Source organism: Oncorhynchus kisutch, unplaced genomic scaffold, assembly GCF_002021735.2.
Source record: "Oncorhynchus kisutch isolate 150728-3 unplaced genomic scaffold, Okis_V2 scaffold4000, whole genome shotgun sequence".
In the NCBI taxonomy this organism is placed as follows: Eukaryota; Metazoa; Chordata; class Actinopteri; order Salmoniformes; family Salmonidae; genus Oncorhynchus; species Oncorhynchus kisutch.
Genome location: NW_022265945.1, coordinates 98534 through 113790, shown reverse-complemented (window position 1 = coordinate 113790; position 15257 = coordinate 98534). Strand labels below are relative to the sequence as shown.

The window sequence follows — 15257 nt, the reverse complement described above, 5'->3', positions numbered from 1 at the left end:
ACACACACAGAGACACGACACACACACACACGACACACACACACAGAGACACGACACACACACACAGAGACACGACACACACACACACACACACACACACACACACACACACGAGACACTTTTTTTACCATTATTTTACCAGGTAAGTGGACTGAGAACACGTTCTCATTTACAGCAACGACCTGGGGAATAGTTACAGGGGAGATGAAGGGGATGAATGAGCCAATTGTAAGCTGGGGATGATTAGGTGACAATGATGGTATGGGAATTGGGAATTTAGCCAGGACACTGGGGTTAACTCTTTTGGGGTAGGGGGTAGCATTTTCACTTTTGGATGAATAGCGTGCCCAAACTGAACTGCCTCCTACTCTGTCCCAGATGCTAATATATGCATATTATTAGTAGTATTGGATAGAAAACACTGAAGTTTCTAAAACGGTTTGAATGATGTCTGAGTATAACAGAACTCATATGGCAAGCAAAAACCTGAGAAGAAATCCAAACAGGAAGTGAGAAATCGATTTTCAAAACAGTACCTATTGAAATCCCTGTTAGATATGGATGTGCTTGCACTTCCTAGGGCTTCCACTAGATGTCACCGTCTTTAGATACTGGTTTTAGGACTCTACTATAGTGAGTGGTCTGGCAGAGAGCCTCGGTCTCATGACGCGCGGTCACAAGAGAGTTAGCTCCCGTTCCAATGCTTATCTTCAGACAATGAAATTCTCCGGTTGGAACCTTATTGATGATTTATGTTAAAAACATACTAAAGATTGATTGCATATATCATACAACCTGTAACATAACTTTTTTTGTTTTTGTCTGGAGGAAATTCTCACGCCTCATGAAGATGGATTACTGGGCTGAACATGCTAACAACAAGTGGCTAAATGATGGGCTTTATGGAACAAATCAGTAATTTATTGTCGAACTGGGATTCCTGGGAGTGCCTTCTGATGAAGATCAGAGGTAAGTGAATATTTAGTGGTTTTTCTAACTTATGTTGACTACAAAATGGAGGACTTTTCTTTGGCTGAATTTGGGCTCTGAGCACTGTTCACAGATTATGCTTTTTCCGTAAAGTTTTTTTGAAATCTGACACAGCGTTTGCAGAGGATAAGTCTATCTTTAATCCTGTGAATAACACTATCTTTTATCAATGTTTATTATGAGTATTTCTGCAAAATCACAGGACGTTTTGGAATCAAAACATTACTGCACGTAACGCGACAATGTAAACAGAGATTATTGGATATAAATATGCATATTATCGAACAAAACATACATGTATTGTGTAACATGATGTCCTATGAGTGTCATCTGATGAAGATCATCAAAGGTTAGTGATTCATTTTATCTATATTTCTGCTTTTTGTGACTCCTATCTTTGGCTGGAAAAATGGCTGTGTGTTTTTTTGACTCTGCTATGACCTAACATAATCATATGTTGTGCTTTCGCTGTAAATAATTTTTGAAATCGGACACCATGGGTAGATTAACAAGATGTTTATCTTTCATTTGCTGTATTGGACTTGTTAATGTGTGAAAGTTACATATTTAAAAAATGAATTTCACACGCTGCCTTTTCAGTGGAATGTTGTCGTGGGGTTCCACTAGCGGAACGCCTGCACTAGAAAGGTTAACACCCCTACTCTTACGATAAGTGCCATGGGATCTTTAATGACCTCAGTCAGGACACCCGTTTAACGTCCCATCCGAAAGACGGCACCCTACACAGGGCAGTGTCCTGGGGTATTGGGATATTTTTTAGACCAGAGGAAAGAGTGCCTCCTACTGGCCCTCCAGCACCACTTCCAGCAGCATCTGGTCATGGAACCCCTGGAATGAGTATGTCTAAGCTTTTGACTTGTACTGTATACATGAAGGTTTGGGTAACTTTTTCATCTATATATGAAGGTCTGTGTAGCTTTTTAATCTCCACAGAACAAAAATATAAAACGCAACATGTGAAGTGTTGGTCCCAAGGTTTTTTTAACAAGTGACATCAATAAGGGATCATACCTTTCACCTGGATTCTCCTGGTCATGGAAAGAGCAGATGTTCCTAATGTTTTGTATACTCAAAAGATTAAGATTAATCTCAATAGATTAAGGTTTGCATACCTTTTTAAAAGCGGTAGCAGGGGCCATCTCTGCTCCATTCAGGGTTCTCAGCAGAAACATGGGCCAGGAAGACGCGTTCATTCTGAAGCCTGAAGAAAACACACAGAATGTTTAGAAAGGCTTCTCCTGGGATTCAAAGAATAAATACAAAATAAATAGGACAAAACACACCACAACAGGTGAGACACAACACTACATAGAGACCTAAGACAGCAACATAACAAGGCAGCAACATATGACAACACAGCATGGTAGCAACATAACATGACAACATGGTAGCAGCACAAAACAGGGTACACACATTATTGGGCACATGCAACAGCACAAAGGGCAAGAAGGTAGAGACAACACATTACTGACAGTTGTTGCTGCTTTGTGTAAGTGTCCATGATTGAGTCTTAGAATGAAGCGATTGAGATAAAACTGTCCAGTTTAAGTGTTTGTTGCAGCTCGTTCCAGTCACTAGCTGCAGCGAACTGAAAAGACGAGCGACCCAGGGATGTGTGTGCTTTGGGGACCTTTAACAGAATGTGATTGGCAGAACGGGTGTTGTATGTGGAGGATGAGGGCTTTATTAGATATCTCAGATGGGGGGGGAGTGAGGCCTAAGAGGGTTTTGTAAATAAGCATCAACCAGTGGCTCTTGCGACAAGTATACAGAAATGACCAGTTTACAGAGGAGTATAGAGTGCAGTGATGTGTCCTATAAGGAGCATTGGTGGCAAATCTCATGGCCAATTGGTAAAGAGCATCCAGCCGCACGAGAATACCCTTACCTGCCGACCTATAAATTATGTCTCCGTAATCTAGCATGGGTAGGATGGCCATCTGAATCAGGGTTAGTTTGGCAGCTGGGGTGAAAGAGGAGCGATTACGATAGAGGAAACCAGGTCTAGATTTAACTTTAGCCTGCAGCTTTGATATGTGCTGAGAGAACAGTGCACCGTCTAGCAATACTACCAAGTACTTGTATGACGTGACTACCTCAAGCACTAAACCCTCAGAGGTAGTAATAACACCTGTGGGAAGAGGGGCATTCTTACCAAACCACAGTTCCCCTCTTTCCACTGGGATTCTTTGCCTCTAACCCTATTACAGGGGCTGAGTCACTGGCTTACTGGTGCTCTTTCATGCCGTCCCTAGGAGGGGTGCGTCACTGAGTGGGTTGAGTCACTGATGTGATTTTCCTGTCTGGGTTGGCGCCCCCCCTTGGGTTGTGCCGTGGCGGAGATCTTTGTGGGCTATACTCGGCCTTGTCTCAGGATGGTCAGTTGGTGGTTGAAGATATCCCTCTAGTGGTGTGGGGGCTGTGCTTTGGCAAAGTGGGTAGGGTTATATCCTTCCTGTTTGGCCCTGTCCGGGGGTATCATCAGATGGGGCCACAGTGTCTCCAGACCCCTCCTGTCTCAGTCTCCAGTATTTATGTTGGAGTAGTTTGTGTCGGGGGCTAGGGTAAGTTTGTTATATCTGGAGTACTTCTCCCGTCTTATCCGGTGTCCTGTGTGAATTTAACTTCCGCTCTTTTAATTTTTGGGCCGCTCTTAATTTTTGGATGAAAAACTTTCCCGTTTTAAAACAAGATATTTTGTCACGAAAAGATGCTTGACTATGCATATAATTGACAGCTTTGGAAAGAAAAACACTGACGTTTCCAAAACTGCAAAGATATTGTCTGTGAGTGCCACAGAACTGATGTTACAGAAAAAACCCAGATAAATATACAATCAGGAAGTGCCGCATTTTTTAAAACCGCCTCATGGCAATGACTCCTTATATGGCTGTGGAGGAGCTAGGAGTCAGCTTACCTTTTCCACGTTTTCCCCAAGGTGTCTGCAGCATTGTGACGTATTTGTAGGCATATCATTGGAAGATTGACCCTAAGAGACTACATTTACCAGGTGGTCGCTTGGTGTCCTCCGTTGCAATTATTGCGTAATCTCCAGCTGCAAGTACTTTTCTGTTTGCTACTGAGGAGAAACCCAACTGCCACGAAGGATTTATCATCGAATAGATATGTGAAAAACACCTTGAGGATGATTCTAAACAACGTTTCCCATGTTTCTGTCGCTATTATGGAGTTAATTTGGAAAAAAGTTTGGCGTTGTAGTGAATGAATTTTTTTTTTTTTTTCTTAGCCAAAAGTGATGAACAAAACGGAGCGATTTCTCCTACACAAATAATATTTTTGGAAAAAATTAACATTTGCTAACTAACTGAGTCTCCTCATTAAAAACACCCGAAGTTCTTCAAAAGGTAAATTATTTTATTTGAATGGTTTTGTTTTGTGAAAATGTTGCCTGCTGAATGCTAGGCTTAATGCTATGCTAGGCTATCAATACTCTTACACAAATGCTTGTGTAGCTTTGGTTGAAAAGCATATTTTGAAAATCTGAGATGAGTGTTGTTTGTGTTTCAATATATTTATTTCATTTCATTTGCGATTTTCATGAATAGAAAAAGTTGCGTTATGCTAATGCATTATAGTTTAAGTATTTTTCTATCGATTTCTCAGCCAAGCAGGATGAACAAACGTGACGTTTTTCACCTACAAAAATATTATTTGGGGAAAAAAGGAACATTTGCTATCTAACTGGGAGTCTCCTGAGTGAAAGCATCTGAAGTTCTTCAAAGGTAAATGATTTAATTTGGTTGCTTTTCTTATTTTTGTGAAAATGTTGCCTGCTGCCAGCACAGCCTAGCATAGCATTATGCCATGCTAAACTTACACAAATGCTTGTCTAGCATTGGCTGTAACGCATATTTTGAAAATCTGAGATGACAGTGTTGTTAACAAAAGGCTAAGCTTGTGTTTGAATATATTTATTTCATTTCATTTGCGATTTTCATGAATAGGAAACGTCGCTCCCGGATACGGGATTGCTCGTCGCTAGAGGTTAAGTATGCTCTCTAATTCTCTCGGGAGGACCTGAGCCCAAGGACCATGCCTCAGGACTACCTGGCTTGCTGTCCCCAGTCCACCTGGCCGTGCTGCTGCTCCAGTTTCAACTGTTCTGCCTGAGGCTATGGAATCCTGACCTGTTCACCGGACGTGCTACCTGTCCCAGACCTGCTGTTTTCAACTCTCTAGAGACAGCAAGAGTGGTAGAGATACTCTTAATAATCGGCTATGAAAAGCCAACTGACATTTACTCCTGAGGTGCTGACTTGCTGCACCCTCGACAACTACGGTGATTATTATTATTTGACCATGCTGGTCATCTATGAACATTTGAACATCTTGGCCATGTTCTGTTATAATCTCCACCCGGCACAGCCAGAAGAGAACTGGCCACCCCTCATAGCATGGTTCCTCTCTAGGTTTCTTCCTAGGTTTGGGCCTTTCTAGGGAGTTTTTCCTAGCCACCATGCTTCTACACCTGCATTGCTTGCTGTTTGGGGTTTTAGGCGGAGTTTCTGTACAGCACTTTGAGATATCAGCTGATGTACGAAGGGCTATATAAATCAATTTGATTTGACAGAGGGGATCAAGCTGATTCTATACCATTTTACAGAGGCCAGATCATGAAGGAAGGCTTGCTCATTAAAAGTTTTTTTAGCAAGCATTTATGACCAATCAGGACAGGTCGTTTTACTGAGCAGCCATTACGGACACAGGCTGTAAAACAGTGATCACTAAGGTCATTACAGAAAACACCAGACTGATAGCAATCAGGATTATTTGTGAGGATAACAGAGGAGAGTAGCCTGTTCTGGGTGTTTGGAGTCATACCTCGTGGGATTGGTGATAATCTGAGAAAGATTTAGGGAGTCCAATTGCTTTAGGACTTTGTCAGGCAGTTTAAACATGTCCCAGTTTAGGTCACCAAGCAAGACAAATTCAGACTTAGTTTAAGGGGCCAGGAGAGAGCTTAGGGCAGATAGGGTACAGGCCGGTGCTGATGGAGGACAATAGCATCCAGCAACAGTGAACAAAGAGCAATTTGAAAGTTTAATGCTAAAAACCAGCAAATCAAGATGTTTGGGGACAGACTTGGTGGAGACAGCCTGATCACTGAAGGTGATCCTTGGTAAAGATTGCCACTCCACCACAAGATCTGTCTTGAAGAAAATGGCTATAACCAGAAAGGTTAACATCAGTATTCAAAACACTATTTCTTAACCACGTCTCAGTAATGACCAACACATCTGGATTGGAGCTGTGAACCCACTTTTAATTGATCCATTTTAGGTAATATGCTTCTAGTGTCAACGTGCAGAAAACCCAGGCTTTTACAAAAGCAGAAATCAGTGAAGCAGACAGCCCCAAATCTGACCTGTGCTCTAGCAAACAGTAGATGGGTCAGGGTGTACATGCACATTTCCAGATATCATCAACAATAATACAATCAAGGCACGCCAGAGGACAAGGAGAGCTCTGCAGTGCTGATTTATGACATCTGAATGTGCATCAGGTGGCAACAAGATCATATATTTGCATATAGCCTATGAATGGTCTATATCAGGGGTTTGTTAAACTTTTTCAGCTGGAGACCCCAATTAGAAATTGACCGTCCTCCCGTGACCCAAATCATGATTCAAATGAAGAACAGTGCGCGATTATATATATTTCATGTCTCACATGCCCAGGTCCCACTTTGGATCCCGAGCCATAGTTTAAGAAAACCTGGTCTATATTATCAGATATGTCATTAGCAATGTGATTGTGTTTGGCATTTTGTGTTTTCAGTGCTCAACCTTAACGGCTGATTGTCCCCTTGTCCGGGACAAGGACAAAAAACGCTGCATAGATTTAAGTTGTCCGAATAAACAAGTACATTTTTTTTTAAATAACAATATCAAACAATTACTCGGATCAGGAATTAGAGCAGAATGTCCAACGGATCAGAGTACGTGAGCGGAGTTGTGGAGCGGTGCTCCCTCCACGTCCTTTCCAACCCCTCCACTAAAAAAAGCTCCTCGCTCAAAAGGGAAAAAAACTGCCTCTCCAAATTGGTTCCATTCATTAAAATCACTATTTAACCAACAACCATCTATTGGTTGTGACTGCCTGGACCTACAGTACCATTTATCCAACACACATTAATCAAACAAATCAAGCATTTCTGTGGAACTGCGATTCCTGGGAGTGCATTCTGATGAAGATCAAAAGGTAAGGGAATATTTATAATGTAATTTCTGTTGACTCCAACATGGCGGAAAATTGTATTTGTTTTCTGAGCGCCGTCTCAGATTATTGCATGGTTTGCTTTATCCGCAATTTTTTTTTGAAATCTGACACAGCGTTTGCATTAAGGAGAGGTATATCTATATTTCCATATCTAACACTTGAATTTTCATTGTCATTTATAATGAGGATTTCTGTAATGATGTGGCTCTCTGCAATATCACCGGATGTTTTTGGAACTAGTGAACGTAACGCACCAATGTATACTCAGATTTTTTTATATAAATATGAACTTTATCAAACATACATGTATTGTGTAACATGAAGTCCTGAGTGTCATCTGATGAAGATCAAAGGTTAGTGATTCATTTTATCTATTTGTGCTTTTTGTGACTATTTGGCTGGAAAAATGGCAGAGTTTTTCTTTGGCTTGTTGGTGACCTAACATAATCATTTGTGTTGCTTTCACTGTAAAGCCTATTTGAAATTGGACACTGTGGTGGGATTAACAACAAGATAACCTTTAAAAACGGTATAAAATACATGTATGTTTGAGGAATTTTAATTATGAGATCTCTGTTGTTTTGAATTTGGCGCCCTGCACTTTCACTGGCTGTTGTCATATCGATCCCGTTAACGGGATTGCAGCCCTAAGAAGTTTTTAACTGTGCAACCAGGGGGGGATATCTTATACATACACACATATATACACGTGTGTATGTATGTATAAGATATCCCCCCCAGCCAAATAGTTTATGTTATATATATATATAAAAACTATAGACCACCTTTACTCCACACACAGACGGGTAAAAGCTCTCCCTCGCCCTCCATTTAGAAAATCTGACCATAATTCTATCCTACTGATTCCCGCTTACAAGCCAAAACTAAAGCAGGAAGAACCAGTGACTCGGTCAATAAAGAACTGGTCAGATGACGCAGATGCTAAGCTACAGGACTGTTTTGCTAGCACAGGCTGGAATATGTTCTGGGATTCTTCCAGGGCATTGTGGAGTACATCACATCAGTCACTGGCTTCATCAATAAGTGCCACAATGACATCGTCCCCACACTGACCATACATACACTGCTCAAAAAAATAAAGGGAACACTTAAACAACACAATGTAACTCCAAGTCAATCACACTTCTGTGAAATCAAACTGTCCACTAAGGAACCAACACTGATTGACAAATTTCACATGCTGTTGTGCAAATGGAATAGACAACAGGTGGAAATTATAGGCATGTAGCAAGACACCCCCAATAAAGGAGTGGTTCTGCAGGTGGTACCACAGACCACTTCTCAGTTCCTATGCTTCCTGGCTGATGTTTTGGTCACTTTTGAATGCTGGAGGTGCTTTCACTCTAGTGGTAGCATGAGACGGAGTCTACAACCCACACAAGTGGCTCAGGTAGTGCAGCTCATCCAGGATGGCACATCAATGCGAGCTGTGGCAAGAAGGTTTGCTGTGTCTGTCAGCATAGTGTCCAGAGCATGGAGGCGCTACCAGGAGACAGGCCAGTACATCAGGAGACGTGGAGAAGGCCGTAGGAGGGCAACAACCCAGCAGCAGGACCGCTACCTCCGCCTTTGTGCAAGGAGGAGCAGGAGGAGCACTGCCAGAGCCCTGCAAAATGACCTCCAGCAGGCCACAAATGTGCATGTGTCTGCTCAAACGGTCAGAAACAGACTCCATGAGGGTGGCATGAGGGTCCGACGTCCACAGGTGGGGGTTGTGCTTACAGCCCAACACCGTGCAGGATGTTGGCATTTGCCAGAGAACACCAAGATTGGCAAATTCGCCACTGGCGCCCTGTGCTCTTCACAGATGAAAGCAGGTTCACACTGAGCACGTGACAGACGTGACAGAGTCTGGAGACGCCGTGGAGAACGTTCTGCTGCCTGCAACATCCTCCAGCATGTCCGGTTTGGCGGTGGGTCAGTCATGGTGTGGGGTGGCATCTCTTTGGGGAGCTGCACAGCCCTCCATGTGCTCGCCAGAGGTAGCCTGACTGCCATTAGGTACCGAGATGAGATCCTCAGACCCCTTGTGAGACCATATGCTGGTGCGGTTGGCCCTGGGTTCTTCTTAATGCAAGACAATGCTAGACCTCATGTGGCTGGAGTGTGTCAGCAGTTCCTGCAAGAGGAAGGCATTGATGCTATGGACTTCCCCAGACCTGAATCCAATTGAGCACATCTGGGACATCCTGTCTCGCTCCATCCACCAACGCCACGTTGCACCAGACTGTCCAGGAGTTGGCAGATGCTTTAGTCCAGGTCTGGGAGGAGATCCCTCAGGAGACCACCCGCCACCTCATCTGGAGCATGCCCAGGCGTTGTAGGGAGGTCATACAAGCACGTGGAGGCCACACACACTCCTGAGCCTCATTTTGACTTGTTTTAAGGACATTACATCAAAGTTGAATCAGCCTGTAGTGTGGTTTTCCACTTTAATTTTGAGTGTGACTCCAAATCCAGACCTCCATGGGTTGATAAATTTGATTTCCATTGATAATGTGATTTTGTTGTCAGCACATTCAACTATGTAATGAAAAAAGTATTTAATAAGAATATTTCATTCATTCAGATCTAGGATGTGTTATTTTAGTGTTCCCTTTATTTTTTTGAGCAGTGTACATAACCCAACCAGAAGCACTGAGCTAAAAGGGTAGAACTGCCGCGTTCAAAGGAGCGGTACTCTAACCCCGACGCTTATAAGACATCCTGCTATGCTCTCCACAAACTATCATGGTCCAAACACACAAAGACAGTCATGAAGAGGGCACGACAAAGCCTATTCCCCCTCAGGAGACTGAAAAGATTTGGCATGGGTCCTCAAAATGTTCTACAGCTGCACCAGAGAGCACTGCCTGGTATGGAAACTGCTCGGCCTCCGACCGCAAGACACTACAGAGTTTAGTGCGTACTGCCACCCAGGACCTCTATACCAGGCAGTGTCAGAGGAAGTCTTTAAAAATTGTCGAAGACTCCAGCCACCCTAGTCATAGACTGTTCTCTGCTACCGCACGGCAAGCGGTACCGGAATGCCAAGTCTAGGACCAAGAGGCTTCTTAACAGCTTCTACCCCCAAGCCATAAGACTACTGAACAGCTAATCAAATGGCGACCCTGATTATTTGCACAACAAATAATCCCCCCCACCCCCATTTTTACGCTGCCCCCCCCCCCACACACTTTTACGCTGCTGCTACTTCGTTTATTTATACTATCTAGTCACCAACTCTACCCACATGTACATATTACCTTGACTAACCTGTGCCCCGCACACCGACTCTGTGCCGGTACCCCCTGAAAATAGCCTCGCTACCTATATGTTTGTTGTTGTTGAATGCCGAAACTGAAACCTGTCGAACTGACCGCTGAAACCTGAACTAAAGACATCGGTTTAAAAGCTGACTGTTTTATATACTTTTATTTTGAATCCTGCGTCTCTGTTGGGCTAAATTGCTGTGAGCGCTGCCATCTGTCCCGGGATCCTGCCAGATTCCGTATAGGGGGAGAGACGTGAAAGCCCAGCTAGCCTAGCTGGCTCAGCTGTCTCAAATGGAGGCTGCAGGAGCTGCGTTTACTTTGCTTTGTTCAGGGACAATGTGGACCGCGTTGACTTTCAATGTAGCAAGTGCTTGCTTGTGGAAGACTATAGGAGCGAAGTAGCGACTCTTAGCAAGCAAGTAGCAAAACTGCATAAGCTACTGGGGAACCCCCTAACCCTAATTTTTATTCCACCCCAGTAGCCGGACGCCGCTCTCCACAGCCGACTGCTAGCCGAGTGCTAGGCAGGGTTCCATCCTCGAAGGGGTCCCTCCATTCACTGGAGAACGGAGTTGATCTCGACCGACCCAACCGACCAGCCATGGAGGTTCGTCTCTCGCCGTGGAAGTCGAAGAAGGTGTCCTCTGGCCATGGGGGTCCTCATGGAGATGTTGAGCCTGGATCGGACACAGACCAGAAACAGCTTTGCCACCCTAGATCCAGAGGTTCCGGCGCCTTCGTCTGTGGTGGCTTCCCAATCAAGATCAGATCTGGAGGTACCTGCGACTTCGTCCTCGGCTCTGTCTCCCTCTCCGGTGGCATCTACCTCAGGTTCTGATCCTTAGAGTTCCTAGCCTCACCAGACCATGAGGCTGCCTGAGAGACCGGCCCATTCAACATCACCAGTTGTCATCATAGGCAGCTCTACGGTGAGAAACATCTCGGTCCCCAAGGCAAAAACCCTGTGCTACCCAGGAGCACAAGTACAGGACATAACAAGGCTGCTTCCGACTGTTCTACCACATATGCCCGGGAGCTGACACTGTCGTAGTCCATGTGGGGTAAAACTACATCAGGAGGGCTAGCTCAGAACATTTGAAAATGTATTTTTAAGAACTGATTTCAGCATTAAAATACTCAAAAAAAAAAAAGCCAATAATTTCAGGTCCAGTACCATCGTTGGGCCGCGGGTGTGAAAGATTCAGCAGACTGCTGGCATTACACATCTGGCTAAAAGACTACTGTAGCTCTGCTGGAGTCACTTTTAATGCTAACTTTGACACCTTCTGGAAACAGAAGATAACAACAGGAATGACGGAGTCCATCCAAATAATCTTGGTTCCTGGACACGCATTTCAAGGCTGCATTGAAACAATGACTGGTAAATGATCCAAGACCAGCTCATTGTGACAATGAGTTGTCATAATGCTGCATCAAATGTACATGATCTTAGGTGCATTGGCAAACACAATGTAAATAATTTAATTTATGTACCCCTAATACAGTGAGGGAAAAAAATATTTGATCCCCTGCTGATTTTGTACGTTTGCCCACTGACAAAGAAATGATCAGTCTACAATTTTAATGGTAAGTTTATTTGAACAGTGAGAGACAGAATAACAACAACAAAAATCCTGAAAAACACATGTCAAAAATGTTATACATTTATTTGCATTTTAATGAGGGAAATAAGTATTTGATCCCTCTGCAAAACATGACTTAGTACTTGGTGGCAAAACCCTTGTTGGAAATCCCAGAGGTCAGACATTTATTGTAGTTGGCCACCAGGTTTGCACACATCTCAGGAGGGATTTTGTCCTACTCCTCTTTGCAGATCTTCTCCAAGTCATTAAGGTTTCGAGGCTGATGTTTGGCAACTCAAACCTTCAGCTCCCTCCACAGATTTACTATGGGATTAATGTCTGGAGACTGGCTAGGCCACTCGAGGACCTTAATGTGCTTCTTCTTGAGCCACTCCTTTGTTGCCTTGGCTGTGTGTTTTGGGTCATTGTCATGCTAGAATACCCATCCAAGACCCATTTTCAATGCCCTGAAGATTTGACGGTACATGGCCCCGTCCATTGTCCCTTTGATGCGGTGAAGTTGTCCTGTCCCCTTAGCCGAAAAACACCCCCAAAGCATAATGTTTCCACCTCCATGTTTGACGGTGGGGATGGTGTTCTTGGGGTCATAGGCAGCATTCCTCCTCCTCCAAACACGGCGAGTTGAGTTGATGCCAAAGAGCTCCATTTGTCTCAACTGACCACAACGCTTTCACCCAGTTGTCGTCTGAATCATTCAGATGTTCATTGGCAAACTTCAGACGGGCATGTATATGTGCTTTCTTGAGCAGGGGGACCTTACGGGCCCTGCAGGATTTCAGTCTTTCACGGTGTAGTGTGTCACCAATTGTTTTCTTGGTGACTATGGTCCCAGCTGCCTTGAGATCATTGACAAGATCCTCCCGTGTAGTTCTGGGCTGATTCCTCACCGTTCTCATGATCATTGCAACTCCACAAGGTGAGATCTTGCATCGAGCCCCAGGCCGAGGGAGATTGACAGTTCTTTAGGGTTTCTTCCATTTGCGAATAATTGCACCAACTGTTGTCACCTTCTCACCAAGCTGCTTGGCGATGGTCTTGTAGCCCATTCCAGCCTTGTGTAGGTCTACAATCTTGTCCCTGACATCCTTGGAGAACTCTTTGGTCTTGGCCATGGTGGAGAGTTTGGAATCTGATTGATTGATTGCTTCTGTGGACAGGTGTCTTTTATACAGGTAACAAACTGAGATTAGGAACACTCCCTTTAAGAGTGTGCTCCTAATCTCAGCTCGTCGCCTGTATAAAAAGAGGATTTCTGGGAGCCAGAAATCTTTGATTGAGAGGGGGTCAAATACTTATTTCCCTCATTAAAATGCAAATAAATGCATAACATTTTTTTGTTGTTATTCTGTCTCTCACTGTTCAAATAAACCTACCATTAAAATTATAAGACGGATCATTTCTTTGTCAGTGGGCAAATGTACAAAATCGGCACTTGACACGTTTATGAAATTGCTTATTCCAGTTACTAATAAGTATGCACCCATTAAGACAATGACTAAAAACAGTTAAAACCCAGTGGATTTATGGGTAAATGAAAAATTGTATAGTTGAGAGGGATGAGGCAAATGGAATGGCAAATCAGTCTGGCAAATGTATTGCAAATTGAGAAATCATTAATTGAATCAGACGGCTCATTCATCACAAAAACTGATATTTCCAACTACTTTAATGGTTTTTTCATTGGCAAGATTAGCAAACTTAGGCATGACATGCCAGCAACAAGCACTGACACCACATCCAAGTAAATCTGACAAAATTATGAAAGACAAGCATCATAATCTGACAGACACAGCAAACCTTCTTGCCACAGCTCGCATTGATGTGCCATCCTGGATGAGCTGCACTACCTGAGCCACTTGTGTGGGTTGTAGACTCCGTCTCATGCTACCACTAGAGTGAAAGCACCGCCAGCATTCAAAAGTGACCAAAACATCAGCCAGGAAGCATAGGAACTGAGAAGTGGTCTGTGGTACCACCTGCAGAACCACTCCTTTATTGGGGGGTGTCTTGCCAATTGCCTATAATTTCCACCTGTTGTCTATTCCATTTGCACAACAGCATGTGAAATTTGTCAATCAGTGTTGCTTCCTAAGTGGACAGTTTGATTTCACAGAAGTGTGATTGACTTGGAGTTACATTGTGTTGTTTAAGTGTTCCCTTTATTTTTTTGAGCAGTGTATCTGTTTATTATACCTGTTGATACAGGGCTCATATGTGAAACTATTTTAACTGAACATTTTCTTTCACAGTGACACTGACTCCGAATGGGAGTCTTATCCGTTGTCCTGTGTGAGTTTAAGTATGCTCTCTCTAATTCTCTCTCTCGGAGGACCTGAACCCTAGGACCATGCGTCAGGACTACCTGTCATGATGACTCCTTGCTGTCCCCAGTCCACCTGGCCTTGCCGCTGTTCCAGTTTCAACTGTTCTGCCTGCGGCTATGGAACCCTAAACTGTTCATTTTTACTCGAGGTGCTGTCCTGTTGCACCCTCTACAACCACTGTGATCTCCACCCGGCACAGCCAGAAGAGGACTGGCCACCCCTCAGCCTGGTTCCTCTCTAGGTTTCTTCCTAGGTTTTTGCCTCTCTAGGGAGTTTTTCCTAGCCACCGTGCTTCTACACCTGCATTGCTCGCTGTTTGGGGTTTTAGGCTGGGGCTATATAAATAGATTTGATTTGATAGAGGACTGAGGTTCATCCAAATATTTAAAGTTTGTAAATAGTTACCCATGTTATTTTGTGTGTATATATATATATATATATATATATATATATTTTCCCATATTTTTTAATCAATCATTATTATTTTTTCCATCGTTTTGTTTTTTTCATTTATTTTTCTCAATTTGGGGGGGGGGTGTGTTAGAATACCATTTTGTATATCATTATTTGTTTCAAAATGTATACCTTCACCAATTTGGCCACTTGGGTACATTTGGGCTACTTGTGTGGGACACCTGGGTGACTTCATGATAAATGTCATGTAGCACACTCATTTTGGAAGTTATCATTCTGAAACTTTGCACAAGTACTGTTGCCCTCTTTTCTTTTTCACTGAAATTGTCCCCATCATCCTATCTGAATGTTTGTTTTATCTTGTTCATTTTAAAGATGATGATACAAAA

General features: G+C 43.4%; 1 protein-coding gene across 1 annotated transcript in view; it reads right to left on the bottom strand.

The window, feature by feature from the left end:
- The window catches only part of LOC109902912 (sex comb on midleg-like protein 2), a 45412-nt gene that overhangs the window by 22343 nt on the left and 7812 nt on the right, over positions 1-15257 (bottom strand). Inside the window, 1 exon segment of the mRNA XM_031821623.1 lies at positions 2124-2212. Coding sequence (XP_031677483.1) covers positions 2124-2212 — 89 coding nt within the window.